Raw genomic sequence first — 25,218 nt, forward strand, 5'->3', positions numbered from 1 at the left:
CAAAAACAGACAATCTGGCCTGCTGCCTATTTTTGTAATTAAGTTTTTTTATAATATAGTTATGCTCATTTGTTTATGTATTGTATATGGCTGCTTTCAACAATGACAGAGATGAGTAGTTGCAGCACAGCCTATATGATCCATAAAACCTAATTATCTACTCTCTGACCCGTTATAGGAGATGTTTGCTGACCCCTAATCTAAATCACCACATTTAGCTAAATCTAGTTTAAAGAAGAATGTTGATGGGTTAATTTTCTTTTATTTCTAAAGAAAATTGCAGTTTGGTTATTTGAGATTGCATGGGACCAAACTCTCTCCAGCTAGGCCAGTGACCACCCTATTTTAGTTTGATACCTGTGCCTTGATCAGCCTCTTAAGAGTTTTGCCATGTACTCTTTTTTTTTTAAACATTTTTATAGAGAAATATCTGCACACACAGTCCAACCATATTATACAATTAGTGGCTCACAATATCATACATAATTGTATATTCTTCACCATGATCGATTTTAGAACTTGCATCACTCCAGAAAAAGAAATAAAAAGAAAAAAGAAAAAACTCATATATAGAAATAAAAAAAGAAGAGCTCATACGTCACATACCCATTACCCCCCCTCTCATTGACCCATTGTCTTTCAGTCCCATTGTCTTTCAGACCCTTTATTTCCCCCATTACTTATTTTTCCTTCTTTTTTTAAAAAATATTTTTATTGAGAAATCTTCACATTCATACATTCCATACATGGTGTACAATCACTGGCTTACAAATATCATTATATAATTGTGTATTCATCACCATGATCATTTTTTAGAACATTTGCATCCATCCACAAAAAGAAATAAAAAGGAAAAAGAAAAAACTCATATATACCATACCCCTTACCCCTCCTTCTCATTGACCACTAGGACTCCCATCTACCCAATTTATTTCAACCTTTGTCCCTCCTATTATTTATTTATGTTTTAATCCATATTTTTTTATTCATCTGTCCATACGCTGGATAAAATGAGCATCAGATACAAGGTTTTCACAATCATACAGTCACATTGTAAAAGCTATATAGTTATATAGGCTTCTTTAAGAATCAAGGCTACTGGATCGCAGTTCAGTAGTTCTGGGTATTTCCCTTTAGCCACTCCAATACACCATAAACTAAAAAAGGATATCTATATAAAGTGTAAGAATAATCTCCAGGATAACCTCTTGACTCCGTATGAAATCTCTCAGCCACTGAGACTTTATTTTGTCTCATCTCTCTTCCCTCTTTTCCCATTCCCGTGAACTCTGGCTCATCCCTGGGAGTCAGGTCTCACATTGCCAGGGAGATTTATACCCCTAGGAGACATTCCTATGTAATCGGGGAGAGCAGTGAGTTCACCTGTCAAGTTGACTTAGAGAAAGAGGCCACATGTGAGCAACAAAAGAGGTATTCTGGGGTATTATCAGTAGGGTTAGCCTCTCCTGTGCAGTAATAAGCTTCCTAGGGGCGAGCCCAAGTTCGAGGGCTCAACCTATTGAATTGATTGTCCCCACCACTTGCAAGAATATCAGGAATTCCCCAGGTGGGGAAGTTGAATATTTCCTCCTTTCTCCCCAGTTCCCCAAGGGAACTTTGAAAATACTTTTTTATTCTCTTCCCAAATTACTCTGGGATATATCGGGGCCTCACACTAACCTGTACAAACTAACAAGACCTCACACCCTATTTAAGATTCCATGTAATTATGGTGTTCAAGTTAACTGACCATACGAGTTAAATTAGATAATGTGTGACCCACAATATAAATTTTGCACCAAATAAACATCTGTCCCCTAGGTCTCACACAGAGGTTGAAGTTTGAAAATATGGGGCATATCTTTTACCCAGTATTCTGATTTACCTTAGTCCTATCCAGATTAGTTTTATATCTCTAGATAAATTCTGATCACTTTTTCTTGCTGAGTAATTTTTAAAATATCTCTGCTTTTATAGAGGAAGGATAATGAGTGATGTTTTCACGTGTTTATCCTCTAATGATCTTTATGTTGCATTTGGTTTTGTGTCTTGGATCTGTTATTATACTTGTGAAAGTAAGTACAGTTTCTTTTAACTACATTTATATTTGAAGATTTTATTCTTCTGAAATTCCTGAAGATTTATTAAAATCCCTAAATGTATTCTTGGTCTAGAAATGGGACCAATTTGGTATTTTTTGCTTCTTTAAAAGTAGCCACTGGAAATTCTGGTGACTCCTGTTTGGAAGCTCAAGTGTTTTATCCTGTATGCTTGACAGGTTTTTGTCACACCTCCTCCTGTTTCTGCACTTGGACAGCGGCATCCCTCAGTATGTCACACAGCAGGTCACCCAGAAGGTAGCACAGCACTTGATGGGAGCCAGCCACGGGGACAACGTGAAGCTTCTCAACAGCATGATCCAGGTCAGGTCTCTAGCAAGTCTCTGGACATACCCATCTTCCCAGCCTACACCTCGACAATTAGCACATTTATGTTTGGTTCATTGTTTCAGGGCTTTTTTGGCCAAGGTCAGTAGATTTGGGCTTCACGATACAGGGAGATGTTATTTTGTTGGTGTTTTGGAAATGGAAGTCTGGCTATTACTTTTTAAATCACTTGAACCTTTTCTCCACAGACTCACATATCTATCAGCACTCAGCCCAACGAAGTGGGCCCTGTTGCTGTATTGGAGTTCTGGGTTCAGGCTCTTATAAGCCAACACCTTTGGTACAGAGAACAACCCATCCTCTTCCTCATGGACCACTTGTGTAAAACAGCTTTTCAGCTGATGCAGGAAGACTGTGTGCAGAAATTACTCTACCAGCAGCACAAGGTAAACCTGTTGTAGAATTTATCTTTAAGTCACCAGCTAAATAATAGCCCTTCTATAAAGCGTCCCCAAATGCACAGTTCGCAATGCTACTCTGATCACTGCCTTGTTAAAGCTTTGCCCTATTGTTGTCTTATTTCAATAACCATAGTCCACTAGTGCAGTTTCCAATGAAGTCCAAGGAAAGGACACCCTCAGAAGAGCCCAGCTCATTCCATTTCACTGTAGTGAACTGTCTAGGACTATCACTGCTGGTGCGTGGATAGATCATTGTTGTAAGATAATTTCTGATATTCTTGAAAAGTTCATTCCTAAGGTTTATTTAAAGACTCCTCTTTTGGCTCCACATCTGTAGAATGCTTTGGGTTATCACTGCGACCGGAGTCTCCTCTCTTCCTTGGTGAGCTGGATTGTGGCAGGCAACATCACTCCTTCCTTCGTGGAGGGCTCAGCCACACCCACTCAGGTAGGAAGCCCACTAAAGACAGAGTTCTAGGGCCATGCATTATCTTCGTAAACTTTAAAATTATCTTTACAAAAATATTACTCGTAACCTATAAATGGCTAACATTTATTTAGCACTTACTGCTTTTTCATTTAATTCTCACAACAGTCCTCTGTCAAAGTTGTGTTATTGCCATTTCTGCTTGACTGCAGAGCCTGCCCCACAGTGTGGTCAAGAGGTTGGGTATGGACACTGGAACCACATGGCCTGGGTTACAATTTAGGTTCTCCCATTTGTTAGCTGTGCCTTGGACATCTCACTGACCCCTCTGTGACTCTGTGACTCAGTTTCCTTACTTGTCAAATGGGGATAATGATTACACCTACTTGTAAAGCACTTGGAACAATGCATAGCACATGGTAACTGCTTACTATGATTTGGACATTTATTATTATCGTTAGAAGCATTATTTTTATCATTACCACCTTTTAGACCGTGTGTCTAGAATATGTCTCCATTTCATCACTCAAGCCAATAGTAACATCCTTCAGTCTGTCATCTCAGTCTTATCTCCTGCTTTTCTTTATACTTCTTGTAATCCAGCTGAACTAAACTCCTTACTATTAGCTAGATACATCTGGTGTTTCCACCTCCTTGCCGTTGGCTAGCTGATTCCTTTTCTAGGCATGCTGTTTCCTCTAATATCTATATGGAGCCTTCTCTGATCTGCCCACTGGGATCCAGCCCTCTTTCCACTGCCTTCCCATAGTACTTTATTCCCACCCCTGATTCAGTACTTACCACTTCCCATTTCACATTTTAATTGCTTTTCTATTAGTCTTGTCTCTTCTAATAGAAGACTTCTTAAAGGCTGAGCCGTGCCTGACTCTCCTTCTTGTCTTTGTGCTTACAGAACCTGCCCAGTAATAATTGTTGCTTGAATGCACATACTTTTTTTTTTTAACCAAAATAGCCTTACCAAAGGAATTTAACATATTTCAGTGATCTTATCTAAATTTTTATCTGTGACAAGAATGGGGATAGGTATAAAATATTTGGGATTATACTAGTGTTAATTTTAGAGGCTATGAATATTTATTGACTGAGAGCTGTGAAAGAAAAGATTTTAATTTGTGAATTATAAGGATATGTTTTCTCAGTTCGAGCCAGCTTCTCATTTTCTTTTCTTTTCCTGGTGTCATTGTAGGTCTGGTTTGCTTGGACAGTACTGAACGTGGAATCTATCTTTGAAGAAGACTCCCAGCTTCGAAGAGTTGTTGAAGGGGAATTGGTTATAAATTCTGGTTTTACCCCTGACCAAGCTCTGAAGGTACAAATAGCAGTTCTGTATTTAAGGGGTAGAGGGTGGCTTTTATTTTGATACTGCTAGATTCATCTACAGCGTTTTAATGTCTATGATCTTTTTTTCTTTTGTTGCAAATATTTTAAAAGTACAATAACCTTGCAAATATTTCAAAAGTACAATAACCAAACCAACATTTTAAAATGTATAGTTAGAGCATATATTTCTTTACCAAGGTTTATTTAGCATCGAGAGTCACCACTTAATAATTCAAGGCTGTGTGCATTGCATGTGTGAAGGTGATTGCCATTGTTTTAAAGCAATGTCCCCTTTGTCCCATATGTATCAGAATCCTCTAGAAAGCTTGTTAAAAATCAGATTTTTGGATCCCATCTTCTGAGATTCTGAGTCTTCTGAGTCTGGAGTGGGACCCAGGAATTTATCTTTAAAAACTGCCTAGCTGATTCTTAGGTGCACTAAAGAGTGACAAATACTGGAAAAAGGCTTTAGAGTTAAAGACCTTCTATTTTAGTGTTCTACGTATAGACTTTGTCTTTGGAGAGCCTGTCACAGAATTTATCATTCTTAAAAGTTCTTTTAAAATTTAAATTTTCAAAAGATAAAGATTGACGGTAAAATTTTACCTTTGGTTTTTGTATCATTCAACTCCTTTGCACTATAGCATTTTAAATGCAAAAGAATTTCAGGGATAAAAATTAGGTCAGATAGGTGACTCTGAAGACCCATTTCAGTTCTGGAGTCTGAGAAATGTTTTGACAGAAAAAAAGCTGCCACATTTCTTGCTATCAAGGAGGTTAAAGTTTTACACAGTGGTTTGAAGAAGTAGGTTATGTTTTCCTACTGCACTGAAGACAAAATATTTGGCATTTCCGTTGGATCACCGAGAGAGAACAAACCGGGTTTGCTGTTGTGTTCATTTCATGGCTGCTCAAAGCTACTCTTCTTTTGCAGAAAGCCCAGGCCCAGCTGAAACTCCCCATTGTCCCATCCCTGCAGAGGCTGCTGATTTACCGTTGGGCCCACCAGGCTCTGGTCACACCTGCTGATCACCCTCTCCTTCCACTCATTTGGCAGAAGTTCTTTCTCCTGTATCTTCACCGCCCAGGACCTCAGTATGGGTATGGCATTGAGTATTGTAGTATATTTCTATACATCCATTTCTCCTTTGCACTGTTCAGAGTCTAGTGAAATGTTAGTTAGAATCATTGTTTAGTGGCAGGGGATAGGAGTCTCCCTCCCTCCCTCCCTGTTTAACATTATTGCCCTGAACCTTTTTGGTGTTTGAAAGCTTCATGACAGCCGTCTCTTTACTATTCCCGTACTCATTGTGGTGAACACAACATTCTGGAATTGATCAGAACTTCAGGTGGTCTGGGCAAGATTTAACATAGAACCTCAGGAGATGCAAGGGGAGAAAAACTGCCCCAAATGGAGGCTGTTTATGTGACCACAGAACCATCTAGGACTCCTTGAGAGGGCATCTTGTGATGAGTAGTGCTGGTGTGAACAAAGACCAGTCTGTGTCTGGTGCCTGCTGGGCCATGTTTGGGGGTGTCCAGTGTTTCCGCTGGGATGAAGTTCCTCCGGCCAGCTGGGAACCGTCCTCTGTTACCTGAGTTGTTCATCAGCTCTCAGCTCAATTCCTAGCTCATCCCCATTCCCTTAACTCACTCCTTTGAAACATATGGATGTTGCTTCTTTGCCATGTTAATTTCTTGACAGATTGCAAGGTTTTTAGAAGCAGGGACCATCTTTATAATCTGATCTCTACCTCGAAGTGTATCCTAAATTTGTGTACCATTTCATCCTTTTTTAAAAACTGTTTTCATATATACCATCCTGTTGATCCTCATAATAACCTTGGAGGTAGGAATGATAGGTATTAATTTAGAGCTGTATATACACAGCCCTAGTAAATCAACTTGCTAATTGTCTGCCATTATGTGCCAAATAGAAAAAGTATCATGTGTTGAAAGGTTATAGATCCGTGGTTGTATTTTTTAAGGTTACCCATAGATGGTTGTATTGGAAGAAAGTTTTTTCAAAGCCCTGCTCATACCAATTTGTTGAAAGAAATGAAGAGACGCCTAACTGAGGTGGCCGACTTCCACCACGCTGCGAGTAAGGCTCTCCGTATTCCAGCAGAGGGCAGTGAAGGGCCACACGAGAGCCCTGCTGGCACCCCTGGCTACCTGACTTCACCAGAACTGCACTCAGAACTTGTGAGGTGATACACCACTATTTACTATTTATAATGTTGTTTCTGCATGGGTACTGTGCTGGGGTAGTTATTTGTGTTACAGTTTGCTAGATATTATTCTCTAAACTCTGTTGGATTGACAATGGAGGGGGTTGGTGCAGGTTTACCTCTCTCATGTTTCTCTTTTGTGTTCTCTTAAGAAGTGAAACAGCAATTTGGATCTACCTCTGTTACCTCCTGTCCCCTGCCCAGTAATTTGTGTGTTGTAGACTACTTCTCTTGTACCTGTTGCTGCAGACAACTGCTTAAAATACCAGTGATCTTAGCTAAACAGACTGTGTTCCTTGTAGAAACAATATAAGAACAAAGGACACATCATTATATATATTTTTAAGTTTTTACTGTAAAATCGAGAGCTAAAAAAAAAAAATTCTGGCTTTGTTTTATTCCTTCTAAGTGGGAACAGAATGCACACATGTTGTGAGGTTTATTTGTGTTTCCTTGAGGCAGGACATCAACAATTAACCTAAAGTTGGCAAGTTCTTCCAATGCATTAATTTTACAAGATGTCTTTAAATATTTTCTCTGAAAGATACAGAATGTGTTTGTTACCTTTAACTTTTCCAAGCACGAAGACTCACTGTAACTGTTAATTGACCAGGAAAAGAAAAGCTCCAAATTTGTTTGTGTTAAAAATCACTTTCTGCAGTTTTTTCTGTTCTTGTATTTTATCTTATTTTAATAAAAGAGTTCTCAGAGCCCTTTCTTCATGTACTTGGTTTAGCAGTTATTGTATCATACTTTATTTATGTGATATGTCTTTCTCTCCTGCTGGATACTGAGTCCCTTGAGAATTGTGGTGTTTGTTGGAAACATCTTCATATTAAGTGCTTTCTTTTATGTAGTGCCAGAATTCCTAGATATGTAAGAAACTTCATTTGTCTGCACATCTTTTAAAATTTTATATTATTTTTTTTTATCTTTTAGGCTCTTCAACGTATATATATTATGGCTAGAAGATGAGAATTTTCAAAAAGGAGATACCTATATCCCTTCTCTACCAAAGCATTATGATATTCATAGGCTAGCAAAAGTGATGCAGAATCAGCAGGTGAAACTATGGAGATATCTTCTTTACCATATCTGACTGTAACTTGAATTGGTCACTTTCATAATCAAATGGTAAAACCACTTATTGTTATAGAAATGGGTGGTTGCTTGGATAGTCATTGACAGTGAGTACATAGTTTATTAGCAGTGATATTAAAGGGATGTTCCTTTTGCATCTCCAGACCTACTATGGCCTCACTTAAAGGCTTGGAACTCGTATGAGAGTTTTCAACAACCTCACGAACAACAGCATTCCTTTGACTGTATTCTTTCTGATTTTAAATTATCAGCAGCTGGATACTTTTAAGCAATCATCTCTACTCCCATAAAAAGTACAGTATAAGAATTTATAAGGATTCAAAATTTATATATGAAGGTAATTGTACAGAGTAGATAAGGAACTCACCTTTATTTGACTTCAGAGATGTCTTACTTATAGGTGTCACTGCCCTGGTTCCCCTCTGTAGACATTCAATTTTAGTCTTCACATGTCTTAAGCTATTCTTTCCCTCGCCCCCATAGATGTCTGTGATCCTTTTATGCGCTGAAACTTTGAATTTTCTAAACATCTATAGCCATCTTCAGTGGGGTGGAAGGAAAACATCTCTCCTATTCCAATTCTTCTTTTCTAGGGACTGAACTTATTGGACACTGACCCCGATACTGAGATGTTATTAGGAACCTCTGACTTTAATTTGGATCCTTAAACCTATCTACTTCCACATCGTATGTAGTATTTTATCTCCAGTAGTTGTCCTTGGCTTTCTTTCTTCTGTTTTCTTTATTTTCTTTCTCCCCTTTCCCCATTCCCTTCTTTTTTCTTCTCTTCTCTTCCTTCCATGAACATTGAATTGAGTGCCTTTTGGTATCTAATGCCAAAGATACAAGAAGAAATCTGACAGTGCCTGCCACGAGGGAGCTTATTGTCAAACGGGGAACTAAACAAACAATTATTATACTTGATAAAGACTGAGTGAAATGTACAGGGTGCTATGGGAACATAGAGGAAAAAGCCCTGGGGCTGGAGTGGTAATCCTTCAGCTGAATTGCCCCCTAGGGCAAATCGAAGTAGGCCAGGTTGAAAGGAAGAAAGGGCATATTGTTGGGGAGTGGTAGACAGGATATTGCAAGTAATATGCTCATAGACATGGTGTGAGAGAGAGCATGGCATGTTTCAAAAGGAGCAGGTTGGGACATAGCAGCAAAGAGGTAAATTGGGGTCAGATCACTAAGAGCCATATATGCCTTTCTAAGGAATTTGGACTTTATTCTGAAGTATGTGTTTAGAAAGTCATTGTAATAGCAGCAGCGATTGGATAAATGGTTGGATTCAAAATATATTGAGGAAGAATATTGACTGATAAGATATACAAGGACTCCCAAATTTCTAATTTGGTCAGCTAGAGATGCTGTTTACAGAGATAGGGAATACTAGATGAGGAAGTATCTGAGAGCTTCAAGGAGAGCTCCCTGCTAAGGAATTGGTGGGGAAGGGACATATAGATCTGGAACTCAGGAACGAGGTTATATAGGAAAATGTAGGTTTAATGGTGAAGAAATATTTAGTTTAAGAGGAGGACTGAAGATGGCAGTCTTGGAAATAACATTTAAGGCGTAGATAATAGGCTGAGCATACAGAGAAGTAGGAACAATAAAGAAGAGATCATAATGTCCTGAGATCTTTGAGTATAGTTCCATACTCATCCTTTCTGTAGACTCCACACCCTAAGGCCTTGTCCCAGGCTTTGCACACAGTATGTACTTGGTAGGTGTTTTTAAAACTCAATGATGGCTTTCTTGTTTCTGAGATTTGTCTTGTTTCCCAGCATCCACTTGATTAATTGCTTTCTTTTCTTTTTAAGTCAGTCTCTGCTTGCCATTTGATGCACAGTTCTTTGTTTTTATTTGTAATTCAAGCTCTGAATTTTCTTTTTGTGGTTTCAGAGATATCTCTGCTTACCCATTGTTAATTCTCAGTATTTCCTCTGGTCATTAGCCTCCATTAACAGTTATTTAGCATAGGTGCGGAAAGGAGACATAGTGACTCCACTTATAGGAGATGTATATACACAGTAGGAGAGTCTGGTATTGCCCATTGAACAGTTCAGTGCGTATGAAATTCAGGTTTGTGACCAGTGCAATATGTTATATTTTGAAATTCCTTGTCTGAGTCTGGGGTGCCTTGTGCCATGGTTGGTTTGGACAAATGGTGATTTAAGACTTTATGACTGGGTACTAATTAATAAACTAGGAATATTTTTAGGTTTGGAGGAATCTTGGCCTTTAGAACACTTAAAATCAGAAAGAAGAAAATCATGTCACCTGCTATTACTATTTAAAAAGGGTTCTTCGTGTTCATTGGTAATTTGAAATTTTTCTCTAAAGGTGGTCTACCATTCTAATATGTAGTGCTTTTTTTCTTTTTAACTTTTTTTTATTGTTTAATATAAGATATATACAAAGCAAAGAAAGAAAAAAAGCAATAGTTTTCGAAGCACTCTTCAACAGGTTGTTACAGGACAGATCCCAGAGTTTGTCCTGGGCTACCATATGATCCTCTCAGATTTTTCCTTCTAGTTGCTCTAGAATGTAGGAGGCTAGAAGACATATTTTTTATCACCACAATCAATTTTTTTTTCTTTTTTGTGAAAAATAATATATATACAAAACAGCAATAAATTTCAAACCACAGCACCACAATTCGTTGTAGAGCATATTTCAAAATTTGGCATGGGTTACAATTCCACAATTTTAGGTTTTTACTTCTAGCTGCTTTAAGATACTGGAGACTAAAAGAGATATCAATTTAAGGATTCAGCATTCATATTCATTAGTTAAATCCTATCTTCTCTGTATAACTCCACCATCACCTTTGATCTTTCTATCCCTCTCTTTAGGGGTGTTCGGGCTATGGCCATTCTAACTTTTTCATGTTGGAAGGGTATGTCAATAATATGAGGTAGGGAGATGGAACTATCTGATGTTCTGGAGAGACTGGGCCCTCTAGGCTCAATATGTAGTGCTCACCAAAATGAAATACATGTAGTTCAGAATATGCAAGGTAGCCTGCTGGAAGGGGAGAGAATATTGGAACTTTTCTTTTTTTTCTCATTTTATGAACTTTAACTTTTATTATGAAAAAATTCAGTCATATAGAAAAGTTGACAGAATAGTATAATTGACTTACCCCCCCAGGGTGCCAAGTGCCCAGTTTCATCTATACCCCATTTACTCCCCCATCATATATATCATATATATATATTATCCTGAGCTATCTTGGAACACATACATAAAGATTTATGTATACACACACACACACACACATATATATATATATATTTGTATGCTGTTTGGTGGGGTCATTCTTATTCCATGTGACTGTCCCTTTATTGCAACTTTTTTTTGGTATGCAATATGGTGGGGTCACATTTTCGGTCTTTTTCCATGTGACTATCCCGTTATTACAGCACCATTTGTTGAATTTTGGGGGGAGTGAGGGGGTTAGTCCATGGGCCAGGAATCAAACCTGGGTCCCCACATGGCAGGCAAGAATTCTACCAATGATCTACCCTTGTACCCCCTCAGTATGTGTTTTTGAAAGATAAAATTTTTAAAAATTATGTACCCAATAGAATTTGTATCAGAAAAATGGTAAGAGTAATTTCTTAATATTAAATATTGTCATTGGTCAAATCTCCAGTTGTCTCATGAATGGTGTAAAGGATTTTTCTTCATTTATTTTTACTGTTTGTTTGAATCAGAATCCGCATTTTGTAATTGGCTGAAATGTCTATTTTATCTGTATGTCCTTTCCTCATCCCCTGTTTTTTCTTTGCGGTTTATTTGTGGAAGAAACTATATAGTTTGTCCATACAGTTTTTTTCACAGTCTGAATTTTGCTGATTACATATTCATGATAGAGTTTAATGGGTTTTTCTATCTCCTGGTATTTCTTATAAATTGTATAAACTGATCCAATCCAGGTTCAGTTATTTTCAATATATTTATTTTAACTTCTTTTTTAAAAATTTCTAACTTTAACGTATGTCTTATAATGTACAGAAAGTTTTAGTTTATTAGTGTTTGAATTTTATAAATATATATTTAGTGGGACTTTAAAAATTTTTTTTTTCTGATGATAGTGTACTACATTCAAAGTTTTGAGACCACTGCTAAGATCGTTAGACTGGACATTTTAAATGTAATTCATCCTAATGCTGGAGAACTTGGAGAGGACACCTCATGTTGAAACTTACCGTTTACTTTATAAATAAATATGTAATTTCATATATATATATATATATAATTCATCTGTGAAGTTTAAAGTACTGTAATTCTGTTCTAGGATCTGTGGATGGAATATCTGAACATGGAGCGCATCTATTATGAGTTTCAAGAAACTGTTAATCTGTGGTCACAGGGCAAGCTTGAGTCCCATTCCTCACCTTGCTGTTTGTCAGTACAATTGGATTTCACTGATCCTTTGTTGGGTGAGTTGCAGAAACATCAGCCCCTTTGAATGAATGAACGAATGAACGAATGTTTGAATCAGAGCCATTGAAGAGTAGGTTTATACAATATATCTTTCCAGCAAGAATTGTTTTTTTAGGAATTTACTGTTAACTTGTCTACTACTTAGGGTTAGGTTAGGCTATGAGCGAGAGTAAACTACAAAACAGTAATGGCTTACACGAGATAGAAATTTACTTTTTCCTCACATAGAAGAAGTCTGGAGGCAGACGATTCAGAGCAGCACTAGGGTAGCTTCAAGAATCCCTGCTCCTCTTGTCTAGCTGCCCAGCTATCCTCACTTGTGGCATCCAAGAAGACTGCTTGAGCTTAAACTGTCACATCACATTCCACTCCTCAGGAAGGGGAGTCTTCCTCTTTTAAGGATTCTCTCAAAAAGCTGCTCACAGACTTTCCAGTTTGTCTCATTGGCCAAACTGAGACACATGGCTATACATGTGTCTAAACTAAAAAAGAGTCTGGAAAAGACTCATTTTTCCTATGGTGTTTTAAAAATACATTTTAATTGACTGTCAAACTACATGTAAAGTATAACTTTAAATTTAATTATTTTTGATTAGCAGTTTTAAAATTCAGAAGTCTGACATTTTCTTTAATAAACTCTTTTTCTCTATACCTGGAATCCTTACTATATGGATGAGATTCCTGAAGTTTCTAGGTTGTTTTTTTCCCTCAGTACATTTTTCTAAAGAAACAATGTTGTGAATTATGTTAGTTTTCTGTGCCAGGCCACAAAATCTCCTTTAACCTGCAAGTTGCTGGCATGTTTTCTAAGAAAAAATAATAGAGGACAATATTTGGGGCCAACTATTAATTTTAATCACTGAATATATTTTTAAAATTCAGAACATATCACAAAATTGTAAATATATTATTGTTGACCGAGATATTGCATTATGCCATCTGAAGTGATTCAGAGAGAGGCGAGAATACTAGTTCTGGCACTAACCATCTAGTTAGTGGTGTGAGTTGAGAAAAATACAACTCTCTCTGGGCTGCAGTTATTTCACCTATAAGAAGAAGGTTCTGGAAATCTACTTTAAAGCTGTAAAATTTCTCCTCCAATATCCTTCTCTTGCTTTTTTCCCTGAAAGAAATTATAGTTTTAAAATTTATTGTTATAAAAGTTCCATGTGCTTGTTGAAAAAAATTTAAACAGTATACAGAGATTTAAGGAGACAAGTAAACGTTGCCCTCACATCAATTGCATAGATCCTCATTTTCTATTCTGAGAGCTTGTTAAATGAGAAGAAATAGATTTATAGATCTTGAAACTGTTAACTGCTTCTCTGCTTATGTCCTTCTATCAGTAGTACTTTTACATTTCCTTAACACTGTCCTAACAGGGTAAATGTTTTCTCTGGAGTTACACTAGTAATTGATTAAACTCTTAGTTTGTTCTAGTACTGCATGTTCATTAACTTAGTCCCCACAACAATCCTGTGAGGGTTATCCTCACGAAGCAGATGCGGATCCTGAGGGGCCAGGTGGTTAGGTTACCCACCTAAGTCACAGGTGGTGATCAGTACAGATTGCAATTCTAAAGAAAATTAAGGCCTAAGGTTTTTGTTTGTTTGTTTGTTTTTGCATGGACAGGCACCAGGAATCAAACCCTGGTCTCTGGCATGGCAGGTGAGAACTCTGCCTGCTGAGCCACCGTGGCCCCCCAAGGCCTAGGTTTTTAAATAATAAGTTCCAGGTTTTTTTTGGATGATAGCAGGTTAGATATTGATTATATCAAACAATTGAATGTTGTGATTATGGGAAAAACTTAACCAGTATTTCACAAGTTTTGCACATTTATGGCACCAAGTTTTTTTTGTTGAATTATATTTGTTTTGCTGGCTTCATCTTCAGTTGTGGTTCAGAGTGGTGATTACAGTTAAATATGCTCTTAATTTAAATCTTTTTCTGTTTTATTATATTATCTTGGATTGTTCTTTCATAGTAAGTTATTTTGGGTTTAACTTCATCTTGAGGTTTGCTGTTGTGAAGCTTAATTATATAGCAAGAGAAAATTAGCCTACCTATAGTTATGCCTAAGAGTTACTTGCAGAGGACCTCTTTTGTTGCTCAGATGTGGCCTAACTCTCTCTAAGCCCAACTCTGAATGTGAAATCATTACCCTCCTCAGTATGTGAAACATGACATTCAGGGGTGAAAGTCTCCCTAGCAATGTGGGATATGACTCCCAGGGATGAGCCTTGCCCTGGCACCATGGGATTGACAAAGCCGACCTGATCAAAAGGGGGAAATAAAGTGTAACAGATAAGGTATCAGTGGCTGAGAGAGTTCAAATAGAGTTGAGAGGCTGCTCTGGAGGCTACTTTTATACATGCTTCAGCTCGACATTCCTACCTATAAAGTTTGCCAACCAAAACCATTCCTGCCAAGGCTAAAGAATACCTAGGGTTTTATATGAGATTCTACAAAGGTTCCATACACTATGATTACTTTCCAGAAACCTACAACCTACAGATGGGTTCCTAGGCCAGATAAGTCCTGAAACCCAGAGGGCCTTACCTCTCTAGAACATCAACTAGTTCCATCCACCTGTCCCATATTATTGACAGCTTCTTCAAACCTGAAAAAGCTAGAATGGGCACAGCCCAAATAACCCTAAAGAGTGGGAGAAAGATCCTGGAGGTGGTGGAGTTATACAAAGAAGGTAGGGTTTAAAAAATGAGTATGATTGCTGAATCATTATATTGATATTTCTTTTAGTTTCCAGTGTCCTGACGCAGCTAGTAGTAAAAACCTAAAATTGTAGAATTGTAACCCAAACTAGACTCTGAAATCTGTTCTACAACTGATTGTTGAAGTGTGTTCTAGTTTGCTAGCAGCCAGAATGCAATATACCAGAAATGGAATGGCTTTTTAAAAAGGGGAATTTAAAAAGTTGTTGTTTTACAGTTCTAAGGCAGTGAAATTGTCCAAATCAAACAAGTCTATAGAAATGTTCACTCTAAGGCATACAGGGAAAGATACCTTGGTTCAAGAAGTCTGATGATGTTCAGTCTTTCTCTCTCAGCTGGAAGGACACATGGTGAACATGGTGGTGTTTGCTAGCTCCAGGCCTCTTGCTTCATGAAGCTCCCCAGGAGGTGTTTTCCTTCTTCATCTCCAAAGGTCGCTGGCTAGTGGACTCTTTGGTTCTCTTTTCCCTCTGTAGTAGTTCTGTGGTTCTCTCCTCATTCTCAAAAGGAACTCTCTGCAAAATGTCTCCTTTTATAGGATTCCAGTAAACTAATCAAGACCCATGTAGCATGGGTGGAGATACATCTCCATCTAATCAAGTTTAATGCCCAGAATTGATTGAGTCACATCTCCATGGAGATAACCTTATCAAGTTTCCAGCCTATCATACTAAATAGGGATTAGGAGAAATGGTTGCTCCCACAAGATTGATTAGCCTTAAAACATGGCTTTTCAGGCAGGCCATGGTGGCTCAGCAGGCAGAGTTCTTACCTGCCATGCCGGAGACCTGGGTTCAATTCCTGGTGCCTGCCCATGTTCAAAAAAAACAAAACACATGGCTTTTCTAAGGTACATAAATCCTTTCAGATCATCACAGCGTGCTTGGAAATGTATCGCTTTTTTGTGTATGTGTTATTTTTCACAAAAGAGAAAATAAAAAGTTGATCATGATGATGAATGCACAGCTATATGATGATACTATGGACCATTGATTGTACACTTTGGATGATTGCATGGTATATAACTATATAATATATATCAATAAAATTGCATTTAATAAAATAAGTTATATTGGGTTTGAAAGAGAACCCCTAGTGTTCCTTTGGAGTCATGGCCTATAATGTTGCTTGAAAGAAATTTTAACATGAATAGTCAGGAATCTTATCCCAGTGATGAATATCCATCTTTGTTACATCCTATGCAAAGAGTGGTATTCCTAGTGGAAAAACACCAGCTATAAGGGACAGTGCTCTACTTGACCTGTTTGGAATGTTAAAATTCATCTGTTTGGAATACAAACAATAAAGGACTCCTTGCGCCAAGGAAAGTCATGGCCATTAAATTTTCTTTAATATTTCTCCACAATAATAGAAAATTGAATGCTATATCTGGAATGAAATCAGACATTCACATTGGTCCCTTAAGTACTTGTTGACTTATTGACTTGAAATTCCTCTGACCTCTCCCTTCCTCTGTTATCCCACTAATGAAAAGAATTGGGTTAGTAGCAGTATTTTTCTTCATATTCTTCAGTCTCCACCCCTGATGTGGTTTGTGTTTAATGTGGTGAAAAGAAGGGAGGGAGGATAGGAATTTATTTGACACCTATTGTGTACTAGGGGTAGAAGTATAAAACATTTTAATTGTATTTACACTACCACTATGAGACTATGTGCAGTCTAGTACAATATCTTATATGGTGCCTGACTTCTTATATGGACTTCATAAAATCATTTGTTGAGAGAGTGAGTGAATGAATCAAATTGTTAAATAAATGAATGAATTACTGTATGACTTCATAAATCTGAGTGCTGGAGGAGTTTATATACATATCTTCATTCATTTTAACTCTACTACTCCTAGCCCTCCTATTCAAACCTTGGCCTAATTTAAGATTTTTCACTTAATTATATTCCATAGTGTCTATTCATTTTCCTCCTATACCTATCATATTTGTCCGGTTGACTGCATTAAACTCTTAACTAGGCTGTCTACCTTCCGACTGCCTCATAAATCCATTGTCCAAATGATCGCTACCATCTTTCCCAAGCTTGCTTAAGAGCCATTCACTGGATCCCCCTTTACACCAATAACAAGTTCACATTTCTTAGCACGTCATGCAGGGTTGCCTCAGGCAGTAATTAAAGATCATGAACTTTGGCTCTTGATCATTAATAATGATTTTATTCATTTATGTCTCTTGGGATTTAAGTAACTATTTTGAAGATCACTAGCATTCATTTTAAAAATGACAGGCCAGGGCTTTGTGCCTATTAGTACATTACTACCCATTAATACCATTACTCACGAAATATAACTTGGTTTTCTTCCAGCTAAGGAAAGAGTTTTAAGTAACTTGCAGAAGCATGAGGCTCCCCATCCTACCCTTGTTCTACACCCAATGAGGCCTCCCGTGCCAGTTATTTCCTCAGCTGCACTACTGAGTCAGAAGGACGCCACCCAGCTCATACACACGGACTTGAATCTGTTGCAACAGCAAGCCAGGTAAGACCTGAGACCTCAAGCTCTTGACCTTGCTGCTTTGGCAGGCTAGATTATTTAGTACCTAGGATGGCTTTCTCATGAGCACTTTCACCATGACGTAACATGACCAGCTGGCCTGGAAATTTCATTTGGTTACCCAAGTTTTGTCAGGTCTTTTAATTTCACATAGAAATATGTAGAACTCTCATGGACTATAAATTTTACATGGTGACATAGGTTTCTGAACCATTAATGCTGTTTTTCTTAAGCTTCTAGGAAGACCTTCTGATACTGGAAAGATGGTGTTAAAAGGGTGCAAAAAAGAGATTTGTTTTCTTTTGTTATTGCTTTGCTCTCTAACTCTCTCCATATTCTCTTAAAAATTAGCATAGGAACTTGATCAAAGTGTGAGGAAGTCATTTAGTGATTTGGGTGCACATGGTAGATAGAGAATAATCAGTATTTAAGCTGATTATTTTTTTATTAAAGAAATTGTTTGACAGAAAAATCATGCATAAAATACAGAGTTCCCACATACCACCCTATTATCAATACCTTCTTTAATGTGGTACTTTTGTTATAATTAATGAAAGAACATTTTTATAATAGTACTATTAATTATAGCCCATCTTTTACAATAGGGTTCACAATCCTGTGTATTTTTTTCCTTTTTGAAAAAATTTTTATCCTAGTAACATATATACAACCTAAAACAACGCCTTTAACAACATTCAAATATTTAATTCATTGCTGTTAATTACGCTGACAATATTGTGCTACCATCAACACCATCCATTACCAAAACTTTTTCATCAACCGAGATAGAACCCTGTGCAATTTAATAAACTCCCCATTCTCTATCCCAACCACTGGTATCCAGTATTCTAGTTTTTAACTATTATTTTAAATATTTTATGTTAGTGGGATATAACAATATTTGTCCTTTTGTGTCTGGTTTATTTTACTCAATTTGGTATCTTCAGTGTTCATCCGTATTGTTGCATGCATCAGAACTTCATTCCTTTTTACGACTGAATAATTGTAAATAATCATTTTTGGTCAAGAAGACTTTCTCATTCCCATGATGTCAGGCCCTGGCTTATCCCCAGGAGTCATTTCCCACATTTCCAGGGAGATTTACACCCCTGGGAGTGGGTAGGGCAGTGAGTTCACCTGCCAAGTTGGCTTAGAGAGAGATTTCTGTCCAAGTTTTAATTGGGCTGTTGTCTTTTTATTGTTGAGCTGCAGGATTTCTTTATATATTCTGGATATTAAACCCTTATTGGATATATGATTTCCAGGTATTTTCTCCTGTTGAGTAGGTTTTCTTTTTACTTTCATGTTGAAAGTGCTTTGATGCACAGACATTTTTAATTTTGATGAGGTCCCGTTTATCTATTTTTCTTTTGTTCACTTGTGGTTTGATTATAAAGTCTAAGAAACCATTGCTTAACACGAGGTCCTAAAGGTGCTTCCCTATGTTTTCTTCTAGGAGTTTGATAATTCTGGCTCCTATGTTTAGTTCTTTGACATAGTTTGATTTGATTTTTGTATTTGGTGTAAGGTAGGGATCCACCTTCATTCTTTTGCATATCCAGTTTTCAAAGCACCATTTGTTGAAGAGACTGTTCTTTCCTGTTCGGTGGCCATGGCATCCTTTTAAAAAATCAGTTAGCTATAAATTTGATGGTTGATTTCTGAACTCTCAATTCAGTTACATTGGTCTGTATTTCTTTTAATGCAATTTTATTGAGATATCTTCACAAACCATAGAATCATCCAGCGCATACAATCAGTGGTTCAAAGTATCATCAAATAGTTGTGCATGTTTCACCACAATCAATTTTTTAATGTTTTCATTACTCCAAAAAAATAAATATAAGAATAAAAGTAAAAATGAAGATGAAAAAGAACACCCAAAATATCCGTACCCTTTATCCCTCCCCCCTTATTATTTATTTATTTATTTGTGACCTGGCATGTGGTCTGTCCTGGAAAATGATCCATGAGCACTTGAGAAAAATGTATATCATGCTGTTCTCGGGTATAATGTTCTGTAAATGTCTGTTAAGTCTAGTTCATTTATTATACTATTCAAGATCTCTGTTTCCTTATTGATCCTCCGTCTGGATGTTCTATCTGTTGATGAAAGAAGTGTTTTGAAGTCTCCAGCTATTACTGTAGAGATGTCTACTTTGCCCTTCATTGCTGTCCATGTATGCCTCATATAATTTGGGACACTCTGGCTTGGTGCATAAATATTTGTGATTCTTATGTCTTCTTGATGAACTATTCCTTTTATTAAAGCATAGTGTCCTTCTTTGTTTCTTTTAATTGTTTTACATTTAAAGTCTGATTTTTCAGATATTAGTATAGCTACCTCTGCTCTTTTCTGATTGTCGTTTGTGTGAAATATATTTTTCCAACCTTTCCTTTTCAATTTATTTTTTTACCTTGAATCTAAAGTGAGTTTTTTTAGATAGCGTATAGATGGGTCCTGTTTTTTAATCCATTCTGCCAGTCTCTGTATTTTGATTGGGGAGTTTAATCCATTATTATTTAATGTTATTACTGTAAAGATAGTAGTTTCTTCTACCATTTTTGTATTTTGGGTTTTATATGTCGTATCTTTTTTTTTTCTCTCTCTCTTTTTCCCTTACTGATGGTCTTCATTTCTACACTCTTCTCCAGACCTCTCTCTCATGTCTTTCCTTATCTTCCTATAGTGCTCCCTTTAGTATTTTTTGTAGAGCACGTCTCTTATTCATAGACTCTCTCAATGACTGTCTGAAAGCACTTTAAACTTTCCTTCAATTTTGAAGAACAGTTTTGCCAGGTATAAAATTCTTACTTGGCAGTTTTTCTCTTTCAGTTTCTTAAATATTTATCATACCACTGCCCTCTTGCCTCTATGGTTTCTGCTAAGAAATCCACATATAATCTTATTGCGCTTCCCTTTAACAAGTCCCTTTGTTGCTGCTTTCAGAATTCCTTTTGTTTTTGACATTTGACAATCTGATTATAAGTGTCTTGGAGTAGGTCTGAGCATCTGTTTTGTTTGGGATTCACTATGGTTCTTGGATCTGTGATTTTATGTCTTTCATAAAAAATGGGAAATTTTTCAGTGATTATTTCCTCCATTATTCTTTCTGCCCCATCCCTTCTTTTCTTCTTCTGGGACATCCACAACATGTATATTTGTGCGCTTCTTGTTGTCATTTTATTCCCTGAGACTCTTCTCATATTTTTCCATTCTTTTCCTTATATGTTGTACTGTGTATAGGATTTCATATGACCTGTCCTCTAGTTTACTAATCCTGTCTTCTGCCTCTTCAGATTTGCTGTTGTAGGTCTCCATTGTGTTTTTCATCTCCTCTGTTGTGCCTTTTGTTCTTATAAGTTCTGTCATTTGTTTTCTCAAGCTTTTCAATTCTTCTTTATGGTTACCCAATGTCTTCTTTATATCCTTAATACTTTTCACCATGTCTTCCCTCAACTCATTGTTTGATTTTTGAATTGATTTAGCCTGTTTGTTTGAACATTAATTAGTTGTTTCAACTCATATATCTCATTTGAAGTGTTAGTTTATTTCTTTGATTGGGCCATATCTTCATTATTCCTAGTATGACTTACAATTTTTTATTGGTGTCTCAGAATCTAATTTACTTGATTAGTTATTCTGGAGGTCTTTTTCACTCTTTTACCAAGGGTTTTCTCGTTGATTGACATTGTTCTTTATCTGTTATTTGGTGTTCAGTTCACCTTATTCTAACATAGCTTCTGCTTAACTGATCACAGTTTTTCAGCTCTTGTTTTTCTAGTTCTTGCCTTGCCTAAATGAAAATTTTTTTTTTTTGATAAGGGTTTTCCCAGATATGATCAACCCCAATCAGATTTCCCTAGATAAGACAGGCCCAGGTCTCTGGATATAATCGGTATCAAGTTTCTCTGAGAATGAGACCCAGCAGGTTGTCTGAGATTGCTTTGAGGCCTCTATAGGCTCTGTGCTTTTCCTGTCCTTCCCAGCAGGTGGTACTTGTTAGCCCACAGCTCCCCACTGACATAAAGTGGTACAGAACCTTTAATTCTAAGCACACCCTATACCCACCAGGGGCGTAGTTGAGACAGAGGCTGTGGTAAAAGGTAGGCTTAAGGTTTAGCCCTTGGGATCTGAATTCCATAGTTGAAAACTGACACTTGAGCTGGTTCTCACACATAAGCCTTTTAGGGAATTATCTTCTTAACTTGACTCCTTACCTTGTCTCTCAGACTTGTTTTAACTCCGCCCTTGCCTGGGTCAAGGCTGACAATTTTAAATGCCTGGGGCTTTCTCTAATGAGCTACTTAGAATAGTATATAAAAAGAAGTATGAAAAGTAAGAAAAGAAAAAAAAACAGAAACTCCTTTTCAGAGTCATTTCATTGCCCCTAATGTTTGCCTATCAAGAGCTGGAATTGGTAGCCATCTCTGTCCTTTTCTTGGGGCGCAGCTGTTTTGCTAGTATTCTGAACTCAGCTGACTCCAAAAGTCTCATTTTTTCCCCCCTCAGCCTTCCCTCTTCTCTGCCGAGGGAGACTTTAGGATTCCATTCCTGCTTGCTCTTGTTTTATCTGTGCTTAAAGCTTGTATTCAGCAATCCAGATTTGTTCATTAAAACTGTAATTGGAGTTTGGCTGAGCTGCCCTCCCTTGCTCTCAGCAGAGACCACTTCTTTTTTTCCCACAAGGAAATGTCTCTGCTTGAGCCTGTTGTGCCAGTGGGGGAGATGCACCAGCCTTCAGAGTTTGGGAGCTTTACTTATAATTCTTTGCCATGATCTCAGCTGTTCCACCCATTCCAGACCAATGTACAATGTGTGTCTGTCACGGATGTCCCCCAAACAGTTATTCCGGATGGTTCATGGCTACTTACTAGCTGCTCTAGAGGGGTAACTAAATGCCACACCTCCCTACACTGCCATCTTGCCTCCCACTAGTCTGTATATTTGTTCTTGTGCTAGTACCATGCTGTTTTGAGTTATGTTATAAGTTAGTTATAAGTTTAAGGTAGAAAATGTGAGTCCTCCAACTAGGTTCTTCTTTTTCAGGATGGTTTTCTTTTTCAGGATGGGGCCCTTACCTTTCAATTTGATGATTGACTTTTCCATTTCTGCAGAGAAGGCTGTTAAAATTTTGATTGGGATTGCGTTGAATCTATAAATAGTTTTGAGGAGAACTGACATCTTAATGCTATTTAGTCTTCTTATCCATGAACACAGAATATCCTTCCATTTACTTAGGTCTTTGATTTCTTTTTAGCAATGTCTTGTAGTTTTCTATGTATAAGTCCTTTACATCCTTGGTTAGATTTATTCCTAACTGTTTTATTTCTTGAGTTGACATTGTAAATGATTTTTTTTTCTTTGTTTCTTCTTCAAATTGTTCATTACTAGTATGTACACTACTGATTTTGCATCTTGATCTAGTACCCTGCCACTTCATTGAGTTCAATTTATTAGTTCCAGTAGCTTTATGGTGGATTTTTCAGGATTTTTGGTCTATAGGATCATATCATCTGCAAATAGGGTAAGTTCAACTTCTTCCTTTCCAATTTGGATACCTTTTATTTATTTCTCTTGCTGAATTGCTGTGGCTGGAACTACTAATACAGTGTTGAATAATAGTGATAACAGTGGGCATCTGTGTCTTGTTTCTGATCTTAAAGGGAAAGCTTTCACCGTTGGGTGTTATATTAGCTGTGGGTTTTCATGGATGCCCTTTGTCATGATAAATAAATTTTCTTGTATTCCTAGTTTCTAATTGTTTTTATCAAGAAGGGGTGCTGGATTTTGTCAAATAACATTTCTGCATCAGTTGAGATGATTATGTTGTTTTTTCCCTTTGTTTTCTTAATGTGGTGTATTATATTAATTGATTTTCTCATGTTGAACCACCCTGACATGCTTGAGACAGATCCCACTTGATCATTCCTTCCTTGTCTGTTTTTGGTCAGGGCATTTATTTTGTGTATATGTGTATGTGTGTTGTGTGCACCCATTTGCACCTGCACATAAGTATAATAAATTCAGTTATTATAGAACTATATAACAAACTCTGTAATATAGAATTTGTACTATTTCTATATAATAAAATATAAAATTTTGGAAAGTTTAAATTTATTAAGTCTAAATTTATTGCAGAATTAACAGTCTTGGTCTTTGATATCTCAATCTTTGATATTTCTGTTGCTGTTACTTAAGAAGTCACTGGCACTTATAAGGAAGACACCCCTTAGGGGGGATTCTAGCGTATTTAAGGAGTCAGTTGAAAACATTTTGTTGGTATAACCCTGATTCTAAATGCAGCTTTACTTCTGGCTAAGAAGTTGTCCCAAAAGACTTTTCCTTCCTTTCTAACTTTCTGTTTAGCCTGGCTGACAGAGGGAGGATTCGCATGAATCTTGGTGCACATACCTTTGGTCCTTTGCTATTTTGGAATCCTTGTGTCTTGTTGTGGTATAATGCAAGCTGGGAGCAACTAGAAGCTTATATCACTTATTGTGTAACTTTTCTAAAGTTTTTCTGTTACCTCCTTATGATGTTTTTCAGAGCTGCAGCTCTTCGGGAATCTCAACAGGTTGCCCTAGATGGTGAGCTGTTAGAGACAATGCCCAAGCAATATGTCAATCGAGAAGAACAGACCACACTACATTTGGAGTGTAGGGGCAGTAGTGGTAAGAAATGCCAAGGAGCAGCAGCTGTAACAGTTCAGGTAAGATTGTTTAAATTTCTTTGTAATGAAGAGAATTTTGAGTGCTTAACATTAGCATAGCATTGAGAAAGACTGAAAAAAGTATAGCACATAATTCATGTCCCATAACATTTTAAAATTTGACGGGGAGTAAAGCAGAAGCAGAACTAATATATATTTCCAGATAAGTACCAGATGAATCCTCCAGATAGACAAATAGGAATTCAAAGAAAATTAGAATCATTGAAAAGATTCTTAGAGAAAGGGGTTTAAACTGATCCTTAAAGATTGTATTGATTGGATTTAATTAGAAGGAAAGTAAGGATGAAGTCATGATAATGCTATCACCTAGGAATAAGTGAGTAGATCAGTCTACTTAAAGTTGTTTTTTGGGAGTGGTGATGGACACTGATGTTGGAAAGATTGATGTGGATGCTTACTTGGGTGTTCTGGCTATACTGTGGACCCTGGGGAGCCACTGAAGATGAATATGGAAAGGACATGTGGAAAGCAGGATCAGTTGGGGGAGCTTACCAACAGACAAAAAGAGAGAAGCACAAAATGATTAAACATTTTAACTGTCTCTAAGAGTCACCTCCTTGACCTGGAAATACAGGCAAGAGTTGGAGCTGTGGGTTTTGTCAGGACTTCAGAATGAAAACTTAGCTTTAGCTAACACTTCACAGTACTTACTCAGTGCCTAACATGGTCATCTAAGCACTTCATATAGTTTATTTTATCCTCACAACAGCCATGTGAGGTGAATATTATTATTATTATCTTCATTTTCTAGTTTAGGGAATAGAGGCATAGATAGGTTAAGTTACATAGCCAAGGTGGCATAACCAGTGAGTGCCAGAGCCAAATATA

General features: G+C 37.2%; 1 protein-coding gene across 1 annotated transcript in view; it reads left to right on the forward strand.

The window, feature by feature from the left end:
* The window catches only part of EPG5 (ectopic P-granules 5 autophagy tethering factor), a 152,860-nt gene that overhangs the window by 73,686 nt on the left and 53,956 nt on the right, over nucleotides 1-25,218 (forward strand). The window contains exons 18-27 of the mRNA XM_077135572.1: nucleotides 2,279-2,423; nucleotides 2,636-2,833; nucleotides 3,186-3,296; nucleotides 4,483-4,605; nucleotides 5,551-5,717; nucleotides 6,605-6,826; nucleotides 7,787-7,910; nucleotides 12,255-12,399; nucleotides 17,470-17,641; nucleotides 24,207-24,369. Of these exons, the coding sequence (XP_076991687.1) occupies nucleotides 2,279-2,423; nucleotides 2,636-2,833; nucleotides 3,186-3,296; nucleotides 4,483-4,605; nucleotides 5,551-5,717; nucleotides 6,605-6,826; nucleotides 7,787-7,910; nucleotides 12,255-12,399; nucleotides 17,470-17,641; nucleotides 24,207-24,369 (1,570 nt within the window). The remainder of the gene's footprint in view (nucleotides 1-2,278; nucleotides 2,424-2,635; nucleotides 2,834-3,185; nucleotides 3,297-4,482; nucleotides 4,606-5,550; nucleotides 5,718-6,604; nucleotides 6,827-7,786; nucleotides 7,911-12,254; nucleotides 12,400-17,469; nucleotides 17,642-24,206; nucleotides 24,370-25,218) is intronic.

This window comes from Tamandua tetradactyla, chromosome 18 (assembly GCF_023851605.1).
Source record: "Tamandua tetradactyla isolate mTamTet1 chromosome 18, mTamTet1.pri, whole genome shotgun sequence".
In the NCBI taxonomy this organism is placed as follows: Eukaryota; Metazoa; Chordata; class Mammalia; order Pilosa; family Myrmecophagidae; genus Tamandua; species Tamandua tetradactyla.